Raw genomic sequence first — 13,867 nt, 5'->3', positions numbered from 1 at the left:
TTCCACGTGCACAAAAACAATTACAAAGTACTTACGTTTACAATTAGGAAACATGTGATAACCCTTTCTGCACTGATTGCAATATCTTCCAACATAACTTTTTTTACATCCACACTGGCCAGTTTCGTCTGCACATAACCCGGAGGAATATGTAGTGTTACAGTTGCAAGCTAAAACAAAAAAAAATTGTTTATTCGGGTAAACAATGTTTGGTAACTTTTATTTAATTAACTCTTTATTGAATAAAAAATAAAAGCCAAATAACGTACTCAACATATATACTGGCAACAGCTGGATCTTATAACTAAACCAAAAAACCTTGGCTTATTTGTCCCAAGTATATAAATAGAATCTGAATTGAAAATGAAAGGCAAACTTTTTTTCAAGTTAAAAGGTTTAATGTGCTTTATTTAACTGAAGAAACAAATTAAAACACAGAAAATAAAACTTAAATCTATGTTAAAAATTTTTTAAAAATTTAGTGGTTGTTACTCTCACTTGTAAGTGAATTTATGAACCTAGAGATGAATAACATTAATTTTTAACTAAAAGAACAAATAAACAAATATCTGAGTTTCCTTAAGGATTTTTTTAAAACTCTTAAAGAAAGAGGTATTTTCTACAGAAAAAAATTCTAAAAACCTGTATTGTATCATTTCAATAAAAAAAAATTACAATTTTGTTCCATGACAGAAAATTTTACGTAAATAATGAAAGGACAGCTAGCTTACCAGGCATTGTAGATAATGATCCCATTCAGAATGTAATATACTTGCTTTAGTTTTTATGGACCAACTTCTACATTTTTTAATATTAATAATTTGTTTTCTTATATTATACTATATTGTTATAAAACCGAAATTTGAAACATAAAGCCTAACAATACTTTTAAAATATGGTAAAAATAAAAATAGAATTGCTTAATCAACATCAATTTTTTATATAGACATCAATAAAATATGTCAGTTGTATTTTGAAATCTGAAAAATACCTTGACAAGCATTTTCGTCAGTGATTTTCACACCAGCAGGTCGATAGAAAAACGGTTTGCATTTTTCACAGTTGATTCCATAAGTGTTATGTTGACAATTCTTACAAGCACCACCACCAGAATAAACTCCATGAATGTCTAAGCTGAGTTTTCTTTGTTCCTTTTCATCATCATATTCACATTCATCACTATGTCCATGACAGTTGCATTCTATAAATCAGATTTCATTGCTGGCACAATAATGAAACTAAAAAAAAGCTGCAGTGCCTCTACTAAAATACTAAGCTTTTCAATCAAGGCCCTTAACTTCTTTGGTGAAACAAAATAAGAAAAATAATCATATATTTTAGTATTTTAATATATAGAAAGAAAAAAACACTAATGACTTCGAATTATTACAAAAATTAGATTTGTCTGTGCATGTGACAAAAATTAATTTTTTTTAACACAATACTTAAAGAAAACAACCTACTTTCGCATTGAAATCTATCAATTTTTGTTCTAGGACGCCATCTTTTCTGAACATATCCTTCCTTGCATCTCTCACATCTTGGACCCTCAGTATTGTATTGACAATTGCACTCATATTTTCCAACGGTACTTGATGGTTTACACTCGTCTGCAAAGCCATTACACATACAACGACCACCAATTGAGATATCTTTAATGGAGTAGTAATACTAAATACGAAATTTAAAAGTATACTCTAAAGAAATTGGGCTGCACTTATGTTTGCTGATTTTCTTCCTGAGGCCAGTCCAAATGTTCAGTTTAAAGCTTTGGTTATATTTCAAAACATAAACAACAACAAAACGAGTTCCAATGTTGATTCACGTAACTACCTGATAAAAACAGGGTAATAATAAAAAGAAACTCCCGACATTATCTAAAGCTTACGTAATGATAACTTCAAGCAATACTGTATTCACTTCAGAAGTATCAAAATAGACAAAAATTGTGCACAGCAGTGCATACCATTCGCTCGAATGTAACTTTACATGTACGCGATAGTTATCACCTTTGCATGAGATTTCAGTAGCATCAGAAATTTTGTTGTTATTGTTAACCTATTGTTAAATATATACATGAGCTATTTTTGCATCTTGATATCAATAGAATTCATGTCTTGTTTGTGAAATTTAATTAGCTGGTGTAAACTGTGTGTGTACCATTGTTGTATTTAATTGCTATAGTCGTCAAGAGATCAACGAAAGAAAATAAAATTTAACAAAAGAGATCAACGAAAGAAAATAAAATTTAACAAAGATTTAAGTATCTATTGTTTTTACTCATGAACGGCAATGTTAAACCAGTCGTTTATAAATTTTTAAAACACGATAGAAATGCTTTTTTTAGATCGGTTTTAAAAAATTTAGAACGAAGAACAGCAATAGAAAAGCTTTGTTAGATCGCATTATAAAAATATAAGAACGAAGAACAGCGATAGAAAAGCTTTTTTAGATTGCATTTTAAAGTTGAAGAACAAAAAATGGCGATAGAAATGTTTATTTAGATCGCATTTTAAAAGTTTAGGAACTAAAAGAGGTGATAGAAATGCTTTTTTAGATCAAGTTTTAAAAGTTTAAGAACAAAAAGCGGCAATAGAAATGCTGTTTTAGACCGTGTTTTAAAAGTTTAAGAACGAAAAACAGCAAAGAACGACAATAGCAATGCTTTTTTAGATCGCATTGCAAAAACAAAATGTTCTCGCAATGAGTGTTTTCATCTATCAAGAACGTCAAAAGTTTTATTTATAGATTTTTTCTTTCTTCGGTATTGAAATTTAATTTTTTTTCGAAATCTTATCATGAAGGGAAAAGTCCTGAAAGTAAGGTTTTTCTGTTTGCGTTGTTAAATTTTGCTTTTTGTAAAAAGAACTTTTAAAAGTTTAGCATGTTAATAAATATGCCTAAAGAAATATTACTAAAAGGTTTAAATGGCTTTTAAATATTATAAGAATTTTAATAACACAAAATCAATTGAACGATTTAACTTTAACATGCTATGTTCCTTTGCTATGTTTCTTTCTAAAATAATATATTTTAATAGCAGTCACGATCTTCAACATTTTTAAACAATAACATGCATTTTGTTACATGTAACAACAAAAGGATTCATCAAATCTTATTGATATGACTCGCGCACAACGATAACAATAGAAAGCAATCAAGTTCGTGTGCAAACAAAAGATATGTGAAGGTTCTTTATGTAGACATGAAATCATTACATTATGTTGTAAAACCCGCGTACACGTAAAATTACATTCAAGCGGTACTGTACACTGAAAACAAAAAACTTACTTTCACACAAATATAATGATATTGTAGATGTCCCCTTTTTTAAATGCTTCCTTCTAATAACACTGTCCTGGTTTTATTGAAATTCTCACTCAGTGTGGAAAGTTGAAGTTTTGATAGCATTTGGTTATGAACTAAGTGGCCCGTACTGGAGTAATAAATAATATACTCACCCTTCTTGTCACAGATGGATCATCGAGTGAAAGAGGAAGTAAATCAGTCAATAAAGTTTTAATGTCTATAAGTCTAAGGCGTACATTTGTAGCACTGATCCATTCCTGAAAGACCAAAAGAAGATGAGAAACTTAACTGAAACCTTATTTGTAAGAAAAGCATCAAATGTTAAAATAATTTAGCTTATTGACAGGTTTACCTGTAATGTTGTGCTATAAGAAAAATTGGAAGACCCAGGACGTCCATTAATAAGAGAAATGTGAATCTAGAAGAATAAAAGTTGATTTATTAACTGTACAGTTAAATTATAATTATTCAACTGGAAATTTATATAACATTCAAATAATTATATACAGAAAGATCGCATCATGCATACCTCTCCATTTTGAAATGGTGGGATTTGTGAATATTCGGTTGAACACAGAACTGTGTTATCTCGTACTATTGGTAGATATGAATCAACACCAAAATATTGTTTACATTCTGCAGAGCTTGGCGCAAAGTAATGCCATGGTGAATACGTTTTTCCTCCATCATTAGAACGTTCTAATGCCCAAACTCCTGGTCTTGGTGAATTTGCTGCTTTAACAATCACATAGGCCACATGAAAAGACTAAAATACAAAATTGAAAGTTGAACATATTTTCAAAGTATGAACTGGGAGGTTGTCATTTTTCGTATGGATTTTAAATAAGGGCAAAATGGCAGACTGACGTCCCGTCTTCCTGTTCATTTTAACATAAAGGGATTAGGCTACAGAAGCAAATGGCTTTAAAGTTATTTGCCTCGCCTAAGATAAATAAAACCCTGTTTTTACAAATAGAAGAAGAAGAAGAAGAAGAAGAAGAAGAAGAAGAAGAAGAAGAAGAAGAAGAAGAAGAAGAAGAAGAAGAAGAAGAAGAAGAAGAAGAAGAAGAAGAAGAAGAAGAAGAAGAAGAAGAAGAAGAAGAAGAAGAAGAAGAAGAAGAAGAAGAAGAAGAAGAAGAAGAAGAAGAAGAAGAAGAAGAAGAAGAAGAAGAAGAAGAAGAAGAAGAAGAAGAAGAAGAAGAAGAAGAAGAAGAAGAAGAAGAAGAATTTCAAACCTTCCATTATTGTCCTTAATTTTCATGCAAAAAAGAAACAACTGAAATAAATACCCAAAGAATATCCGAAAAACCCTCCTGAAATGTTTTGTGCACATCACCACAACATGTTATGTTTTTTGCCTTATTTTATAAAATACTGACCAATTGCAATCCTGCTCCCATTGCACATAGGCATTAGTTTTAGGGTTGTGGACCTTGCGTTTATTTCTTTACTTGACGGAGAAAGACAATGTATAGCTATGACAATATACTCAGAGAAAATCGCAGCTTTGCATTTTTTGCGACAAAGAAGTTGTGATGGCTTTAATTATATCACATTATTGTAGTCGATTGCCATGAAAAATAAATGCTATGCAATGGCAAAGGGTTTCTTCAAATAACCTTTATATATAGCTAGCTACAATACAATAGAACTTTATAAAAACACAACAATTGATGGTATTTGTTAAGGAAAACATGTTGAAAGTTCTAGCTAGCTAGCTAGCTAGCTTAAAAATTGACAACAATAGAGCAGTAATGCTAAAACTAAAGAGGACGTCACAAATATTTGGTGTTAGAGCTACCCAAGCTTTTATTTTGCCAGGAAACAAGCGCCTGAAAAAAAATAAAAAAATGTTTTCCAAACGTTTTTAAATTTTCCCGCTAAACGCAATGTGCACCGACATTGAAAAAAAAGAGAAATATTCCGATAGGGGGCTGTTTTATGGAGGCGGCTGCCTCGGCAAATGGGATGCCTCACTTGCCGGGATGGCCTTTTAACTTGTGTTTGTATTGAAAAAAAACTACTTCGGTTAGGAGGGCTGGCTCTGAACAATTAAAACAATAAATAATGTAGGACAAAAGAAATACTTTTTATAACAAAAGATTTCAATTAGTTGAGCATAATAGTAATAAACCATTTCGCCTGCCCGCTAACCCGCTTTGTGACAGTTTATATGAGAAAATGTTCATCCTGCCTACCGGGATCCCGCCTCTGAGAAACGAGATCTCGCCTACCGAGCCAGCAAATTATGAGGGAAATGAGGAACAAGCGAGATTTCGGTAAACCGGCCAGCCCGCCAACCGGCTCATATAAATAGCCCCTGGGAACGAAAATTTTCAGACGGAAAAACTTTTGGATTTTTTTCGTCCGAAACATTTTCCGTCCGAAATTTGTATCTGCCGAAAGTTTTTTTGTCCGAAAATTTTAGTTTTTCCAATTTTTTTTTAAAAAAAGGACCAGTGCATAGAAATTATATATAGGGTGTGATCAGAAAATCAATAAAAATTTCCGTTATTTTTACACTTGGCCGAGAGGGGTCTATAGTATAAAGTTAGATTCTGAAGACCCTTTTTTAGATCTTGATTGAATATATGTGCATTATTAATGCTTCTAGCCTTCTTTTTGTGACATTTCCTAAAATCATTACTTTTGAAATTTGGTTAAAAAATCTTGTGCGAAAATTTTTTCGCTAGTGAAATAAAAAAATGGGTCCGGAAGTTTTTCCGCTGAAGTTTTTACGCCGAAACATTTTCCGCTGAAGACTTTAGTTCTTAATGTACATGGAGAAACAATCCTGTATTGTGGACGAAACAATCGTCATCTACCTTTTTATCTTAGTTTTTTTTATTTATTTGTATGATTCATGTTTATTTTCGGAAGCTGATGTAACGATACAATGTTTCTGGGTACTAAAATCTTTGTTTGTTTTTTTGATTGCTAATCGGAAGTTTTAACAATTATGACGTAATTGTTTACACTACTGAACAAAAAGGTTGGTCACGTGGAAATTGTGTAGCCGATGAAATTGGGGAAGAGGGGGAGGGGGGGGGGGGTAAAAATTTATTTTTTGATGGGGCGTGTGCACTTGGAGAAAATCTCTGATTTTTAAGTGTGAGTGATCTCTGATTTTTCAGTGTAAAAACGCTAACAAAAAAGTGTGAGCTTTTGCCCTATAGCGTTAATAAACATGTTAATAAAATTAGAAAAAAGCAGTGTTGTTGCACTCTGAAAAATGTGGTTAGTTATTTTTGTTAAAACTAGAGTATTTTTATTGTTTATACAATAAAATTTGGTAAAAAAACAAACTACAATCCTGTTCAGAACGATTGTACCCCCAAACAAATATTTACGCTTTTTTCATATTAGACACACGCACTTTAAACTTCTCAGTGTCGAGAAACAAAGCTAGGATGAATATTTAAGGACAGGTGTTATTTCGTGACACATTCATTGGGGTAATCAAATATGATAATTTCAGGTAAACACCATGGACTTTCCAGACGAATAACTTTGTGGCTGCTTACTTTATACTACAAAATAGCTACCTTTACCAACCTCGTCCCCATGGCATCCTTTAAGAGCATTCACAAGTACTACATTGGATTATTGAGTAGTAACATGATGCATCATGGTAAGAATAATAGCGCAACAAGTAGTTTTTTAGGGTTTCATGTAAATTTCCCAGCAATCAAATTCGTATTCAGGGCCTCTTTTTGCTTTTTCTTATACTGCGGTCGGGCTAATGATTGTGTACTATTCGCGCTGCCAGTATAGGCGGGATTGCCCAACAATGCTTTTTTGCTACTTTTAAACACACCAAACCGGATAAAATTTAGGAGATCCGGGCTCTAAGTTCTTAGATACCTAAATTAAACAATCTGCGCTCTTGTTCCCAGGGATTTTTCTTTATGGTATGGAAGAAAAAAGCAACAAATATTCTTCGCTCTCTCTCCCATATATCTCTCCCTGGAAACGAGAGTGAGTTATCTGCTTATCTTAGTAACATTATGCTTAAACAGTTGTCCAGCTTAAATGAGGCCACTTTACTTGAACCGCGACCCTGTTCACAGGCCCTCATTCGTGCAATAACAACAGCAATTAAAGAGGTAAGCAATAATCATATAATACTTTTTGATTCTTACATTAAATTGAATTTAAAACTTTGTAAATTAAATTGTGTTTCGAATGAAATAATTTTTCGTTGGTGCTTAAGGTCGCTGCACATAGTACAAAATAACTATACCTGTCCAAGATCAATGGTAATGTTGACTTCTCGATATTTCAATCCTCTTGATAAAGGTGGAGATTGCCACCATCTGTTTGAACCGTCATTAGCATTTCGAATGTTATGATCCTTCGAATCTTTCCCGTCGATACTTGATCCAAGGTCACCAGGAATACAATAACTACAACTTAATCCACCAACTCCAAATTTTCCCTGAACTCCAGCCAGCGTACAATATAATTCATTTTTTTCATCGTCCTTTCTTGGAGTATAATCTTCTCCACAAGTGGCTGTGGCTGAGATATTTTTCCCCTTCGCTATGTCGAAGAAGGATGGTTGTAAAATCTGCTGGCATGCAACTGCACTGAGCAGCGCAAGGAATAGAATCATCGTTGTTGGTAATGTCCAAACAAAACGATCTTCCAAACACTGTAGCGATACAATTTTATAGCCTTTATTGTTGTAAGTTGTTTCTCTTACTGTATTCTTGTTAAATGACAAAACACATGAAGAATTTTTTTATATGAAGGAGCTGAAGAGGTTTCTTGTTCTTGTTTGTATTAAGGTTAATAATTGTTTTTCTTTTGGCTTTTTTTTATTCATTCGATGCATTTTTTTTCTTTCTTTTGTTTTCAAACGGCAGTTTGGTTTTTGCAGTAATAGCTCGTCAACAATTGAAATGATATACGTAAACAGGCTAGTGGAAGCTGTGGTGAAAATAGACACGTTTTTAAGGAGATGAACTCCGGATTTAGTGTATGACGTTACAAGCGAAATAACCGGTCTGTCACTTTTCTCTTCTTTTTTTCCTTTCGAGATATTAAAAATATGTGCATAGTCAGCTTCACGGTTGTTTTTGGTGTTGTTTTTGTTGATGTTGTTGATGATCTTGATGTTGTTGTTGATGTTGTTGTTGTTGTTATTGTTGTTTTTGTTTTTCGAGTTGCATTTATTCTTCTACATTAAAGCACGATCAGGGTTAGGAGAAAAAGGATTTCCAAAAACCTCCGATCGAAACTAAGAATGACAAAAAAAAAGATATTTGGAATTGGTCTAACTACGCAACAACCTCAAAATCGTCCCCAGCGCCTTTTGCCTCTTTTTTTTACTGAACGGCGAAGGCGCTGGGACGAGTTTGGCAGCGACCTAGCTTTATTTTTAAGGAATATTAAAACAAAGAAAGGTGCCATGTGTATGCAATTATGCAATAAATTGATAGTTTTTGTCCTATAAATTAACCAGTATTTTCGTCATTGCGTCCGTAAGGAATTTTAAAGAAAGTGGTTTAGTTTGGAAGGTTTGAGAAAAAGGCCTGAAAATTAAGGGACGTAAGGCGTTAGAACATTTCAATCTTTCCTTTCTTCGGTGTATTTTTGTCTCGAAATTCGAAATCCCAAAGTGGGAAAACAACAAAAAGGGAAAAAAGGCCCATGAATAAACCTCCATCCCAGGACCTTTTGTCTTCTTTTGTATATCGTACGGCGAGACAACAAGTGCAGCGCCAATGAGAGACAAGTCGTGGGGACGAGGTTGTCCGATATTATCTAGCAAAAAAATGGTCCTTAAATTCACTCACCGCACTAAGTAAGGTGTTTAAAGAGCATAAAATGCATTTGCAATGATATGTTAATGCTTAAACAAAAAAAAACAGCTAACAGTTATTTTTGTAATAATAGTACAGTGTACACCAATTGCTGATTCATAAGAAATGCATGTTCCATAAATTCACGATTTTTAATTCCTATCAACCTTTTGCACTATCAAACGGAAAAACATATGTTGACATTTCGTGGCCAGAAATGTCAAATTACATTGATGTTATCATAACAGACTCGTTAACTACACGCTGTCGTTTAGCAAATAACGAGCTTTTAAAGTTCATAAGGAAATCCCTAAAAACGACCAAAATTGTTGCCTAGTTTTGCCTAAGCACAACAACCTTATTTTGAGAATCTAAATATCTGACATATCCATTGATATCACTTTTATTGGCAAATTAATGGATATAGTGAAATTACCTTGCTGCCCTAAATTCACATATTTATTCCCATATTTACGGCTAAAAGTAAACATTTTCGTCTTAGTTTGGAGAGATATAATACTTATTGGTTTTAAATTAATTTAGGTTATCATTAAAAACGATGAACCATGTTTTTGTTGCTCAGTTGGACATTTGCGCCCTGATTTTACGCCATCTTATAAAACACCATGTATATAGTGAAAATAGGGCACGCCCTCAAGATAGAGTAAGTAAGTAAGAAAGGTAACAAGAAGTTTTAACGTCCTTGAGAATTCCATCCTAACGGTTGGCTCTTCTTCCCCTTTTACGGTAACTAAGTTACATTACCGCTAGAGTTACGTGTAGCATTGCTCTAAATCGCCGTTTTGAATTTTTTGTCTGGTTCCTTAAAAAGTTAGAGATAACGGAACTCGACTGTATATATAATATTTGCGAAGAATATAACTAAAATATAAGTATAACTAGAAATATAACATACAGGTGCAACAGGTGCAGAAACATAGATCTATTGATCAAGGAAAAAGTCATTTGTAAAACTGGAAATGATATTTTTGTTATTGTAGATAAGCTATATGTCCGTATGCGGAAGTGAAATAAAGAAAAAAATAGCAATAAAAAATATTGTTTTTCCTCTGTGAAAAGCAATTTTTCAGTCTAGAAAATCAACAAATCAAAAATGGACCACAACGACAGCATGAGGAAATTTGCATGCGTTGATACGCCTTATGAAATCTTGCATCATATATCAGTGGAGAGAAATTTCTTTTTTTAGAGATTTTTGCTATAATCGTTGGATTTCTTGGAATCGCAACGATGGAATATTTTTGTTCGCTGTTACTGTGAAAGCAACACACGCAGTAAAAACACTTTACGTGTTATTGTCGTTGTCAGATTTCCTGTACATGTTATTTGTCCTTCCGTCAACAATTGTCCGTCTCACGAAATCGCTAAACGAAAAATGCGAGATAAGAAAAATGCAAATCGTGTTTGGAATTATGTTTACGACCATGTCACTAACATCTATTACCGCCATTACTGTCGACTTGCACCTTGCTATCTCAAAACCATTTTCACACAAAAAACGAACGAATAGTATAATAATCGAGAAGGTCACAGTCATAACAAGGGTATTATGCGTAATTTTGTCACTTGTGATTGGTTATATTTTTCCCGAATTTATTAAAATATACGTTCTTACATGGTGTGTTCTATACTTCATGCTGATCTCTTTTATTTTATGTGTACAAAGACGGAATGAAAATAGACAAACTTGTTTCAAGCGTTCTTTTAAGGAGATAACTGTGATTATTTGTGCGTTTATTCTATGTTTTATACCTGGTATTATTGCGGAAGTGATTTCCAATATACTAATTGATATGTTCGTGAAAAATTATATTTTCCCTTGGGCACACATCTTCACAATTTGTAACTGTGTATTAGATCCAATAATATGCATTATGGGTACTCCTCAATTAAGAAAAAAAATATCAAACTTCTTTTGACATCTGCCATGAAGAATAAAAACATTGGGAAGTGATAGTATGAGCAAAAGTAGATATAAACAGAAGTTGACGATATTTTATTTAGATCTTTGCAAGCCAATCACGAAAAATAACAACTCTTAAATACAACAAAACATCTCTTTGAAGGTCCTATTCAAATCTACGTGATGCCCCACATCTGACAATGAGAATATATGCAGCAATTAAAAAATGGCCTGATATATCCTCATGCTATCCCAGCAATACTGTTGCTTGTGGAAGTGCGACTTGTGCCATTCAAGCTGTGTGTGTTTGGCTTCGTCTTGATCTTGCAGAAAATTGATTGACAAATGTTCCTTAAACTTTTGTTTAACCCGATAAAAATCAACCCATCGGAAAGAGAGTTAAATTAAAAGTTAAACAGTTATCATCCATGCAAAAATCATATAAGAAGCCATAAACTTTGCTATCACTGGAGAAGACTATGCCAAAACATTGTCAGAACAAAACCAAAACAGATGTGAAACTGTCTGATTCCTTTCACTTACTGTTTACGTGTTGAAACATGATGCGTTTCTTGGCGATGAATTTATAAATGTGAAAATAAATCACAAATCGTAAAATAAATTATAATCAACATGACATCACGAAATAATTATCTCAATTTTATATTTTGCTTCATGTATCGCGGCTGTTTTTGACACTTTGTGTCAGAAAGTATTTTGAAACCCACCTGATAAAAAGATAAATTCTAAAACTCTAAAAATAATAGTGCAAATAACGAAGTTTGTGACAACGATTAATTCTCCATCTGTGCTTTTTAGACAAACTATTATTTATTAGGATAAATCTTATTTCTGGATATTATATAAAGTAAAAACATCAGAATTCTAATAATTCGGGAAAGGTATCTATTATAATCACTGATGTTTTGAGACAGATGATATCCCTAATGCAATCAAATGTAATTTAAGGTTGTTTTTCTTTAAGTAAAGTGTCTAAACCTTATTTACCTGTTGCTTTGGATTCTGTTGTTTTCAACGCAATCTGCATCTTTTTAATGCTATATAACTGTTTCCTAGCAGTATGAAATAGTAACGCATTGGAAAGTGTCAGAATAAAGATGACAACTGCTGTGATAATTACGAACATAATCATGGTATTGTCATTGCTTTGTGTTGACGCTTTCTCTTCTGTTGACGGTTTCGTTAAAAAAACATATACTGTTGCCATAACAGTTGCAAACCAAAGGAGAGCCAAAATATAATTCTCCTTTCTCCAATTGGAATATCTGAATGGAATTTGTATAGTAAGAAAACGATGCATGGTCAATGCTATCAGACCAAGATTGATGTGCAAATATGACACAGGTGTAAACAAATCTGTCACTGTTATAAAACCAATTAGAATTCCTCCAGCTATCATAATGTGACCGCAGCACAAGTGGATAATGTATTGGTGAGACCTAATCTTGCGAAGATTTGGTTTTGATGAGACAACAGTGATGATGGTTATATGCAATATTACGATCAATACCGCCAAACCGCCGTTTACAATCTTATGCGATAACGGTATTATTATTAGCTGTGGCTTATGATAAAAGTATTCTTGAGAATAAAAAAAAATATTTATGTTATTTCCACTGGTACATCGTTTTTAATGATAACTTAAATTAATGCATTTTCTTCGTTTTGCCACTAGTTAACTATCTAAAATAAAAAAATATAAAAGTTGGAGGTTACAAATCAAACGATAATTAAACTGTTAGTCAGGTTTTTTTACGCCCCCTTAAGGCGTCTCATTTGCAAAGTTCGCATAAGATTTTGTTTAACGTCGTCTATACTCATAGGCGACATTCATTTTCGTTAGCGGCGGGCGTTCGGAGCGGCGAGTGTTTTGGCCGAATTCGGCGAGTGTTTTGGCCGAATTTGCAATCTTTAATTCTACATTTTTTTCTTCCGCAATAATTTCTTACCTTAAAGTATTTTTAGGATAAGAAAGACTGTGTAGTGTAAATACAAGAACATTTTATATATTTGTTGGCAAAAACGAGCATCTGAATCTATATATTTTAAGATCCTTCATCACTTATTTTAACGTCCCTATTTTATATCTCACTATTAAGTTGCCACATCCACATGTGATATCTTGTAAAGCTGTTTTCAAATACATTGTCTGATACCCATTTCTCAAACATGGGTTCATTAAGGCGTATATTGTCCAGCCTAAAACTTGTAAATAGTATCCTCCACTCTAATTCAGTCATGACACATTTTTTGTTAGGAAAAAAATATAACTTCCGTCAATGAAGAAGTGACAATTTCAATGTGCTGTAACGGATAGCTAGATTAGATTCTGCAACAATTAAATTGTTCTAGTAAAGATAGAGCTAATAAGCTACGTTGCGATTGGAAAAGATTCCACAAAAGTTTGGAAACAGTTATTCTACTGCGAATTTATAAATTTGCTTTTGCCATCATATCCTTGGCAACTGGTGGCCTTGTGGTAGGGCGTTCGCCTCAAGTGCGAAAGGTCTCGGGTTTAAACCGCGACCGACTCATGCCAGAGACTATAAAAGTTGGGTTTAAACCCCAACCGAGTCATGCCAGAGACTATAAAAGTGTGAATCAATCCTTTCTGCTTAACGTTCAGCATGAGAATAGGATGGATATCTTAGGCGGTTGTCTAGTTAAGCGGTTGTTGCGCTTGTATGCCTTTCGTGGCCCAAATAGGAGCTTTAAATGGACTAGGACCCCCTTCGCAGGACCCTCATTGATAACAGTTCGTAAAGAAACTGAAAAGACTATCCTGGGTAAATAATAGTAGTAATAA

At 33.3% G+C, this 13,867-nt stretch overlaps 1 protein-coding gene across 1 annotated transcript in view; it reads right to left on the bottom strand.

Annotated features, from left to right (window-relative positions):
• Window positions 1-8,937, bottom strand: part of LOC130637009 (laminin subunit alpha-like) — a 33,647-nt gene extending 24,710 nt beyond the window's left edge. The window contains exons 1-7 of the mRNA XM_057446864.1: window positions 7,553-8,937; window positions 3,839-4,075; window positions 3,662-3,727; window positions 3,462-3,566; window positions 1,464-1,671; window positions 992-1,201; window positions 36-170 (exon numbers count right to left, since the gene is read on the bottom strand). Of these exons, the coding sequence (XP_057302847.1) occupies window positions 36-170; window positions 992-1,201; window positions 1,464-1,671; window positions 3,462-3,566; window positions 3,662-3,727; window positions 3,839-4,075; window positions 7,553-7,924 (1,333 nt within the window). The 5' untranslated portion in view covers window positions 7,925-8,937. The remainder of the gene's footprint in view (window positions 1-35; window positions 171-991; window positions 1,202-1,463; window positions 1,672-3,461; window positions 3,567-3,661; window positions 3,728-3,838; window positions 4,076-7,552) is intronic.
• Window positions 8,938-13,867: the final 4,930 nt, after the last annotated feature.

This window comes from Hydractinia symbiolongicarpus, chromosome 3 (assembly GCF_029227915.1).
Source record: "Hydractinia symbiolongicarpus strain clone_291-10 chromosome 3, HSymV2.1, whole genome shotgun sequence".
In the NCBI taxonomy this organism is placed as follows: Eukaryota; Metazoa; Cnidaria; class Hydrozoa; order Anthoathecata; family Hydractiniidae; genus Hydractinia; species Hydractinia symbiolongicarpus.
The sequence above is the reverse complement of the archived record's forward strand: the minus strand, read 5'-3'. Positions and strand labels throughout refer to the sequence as shown.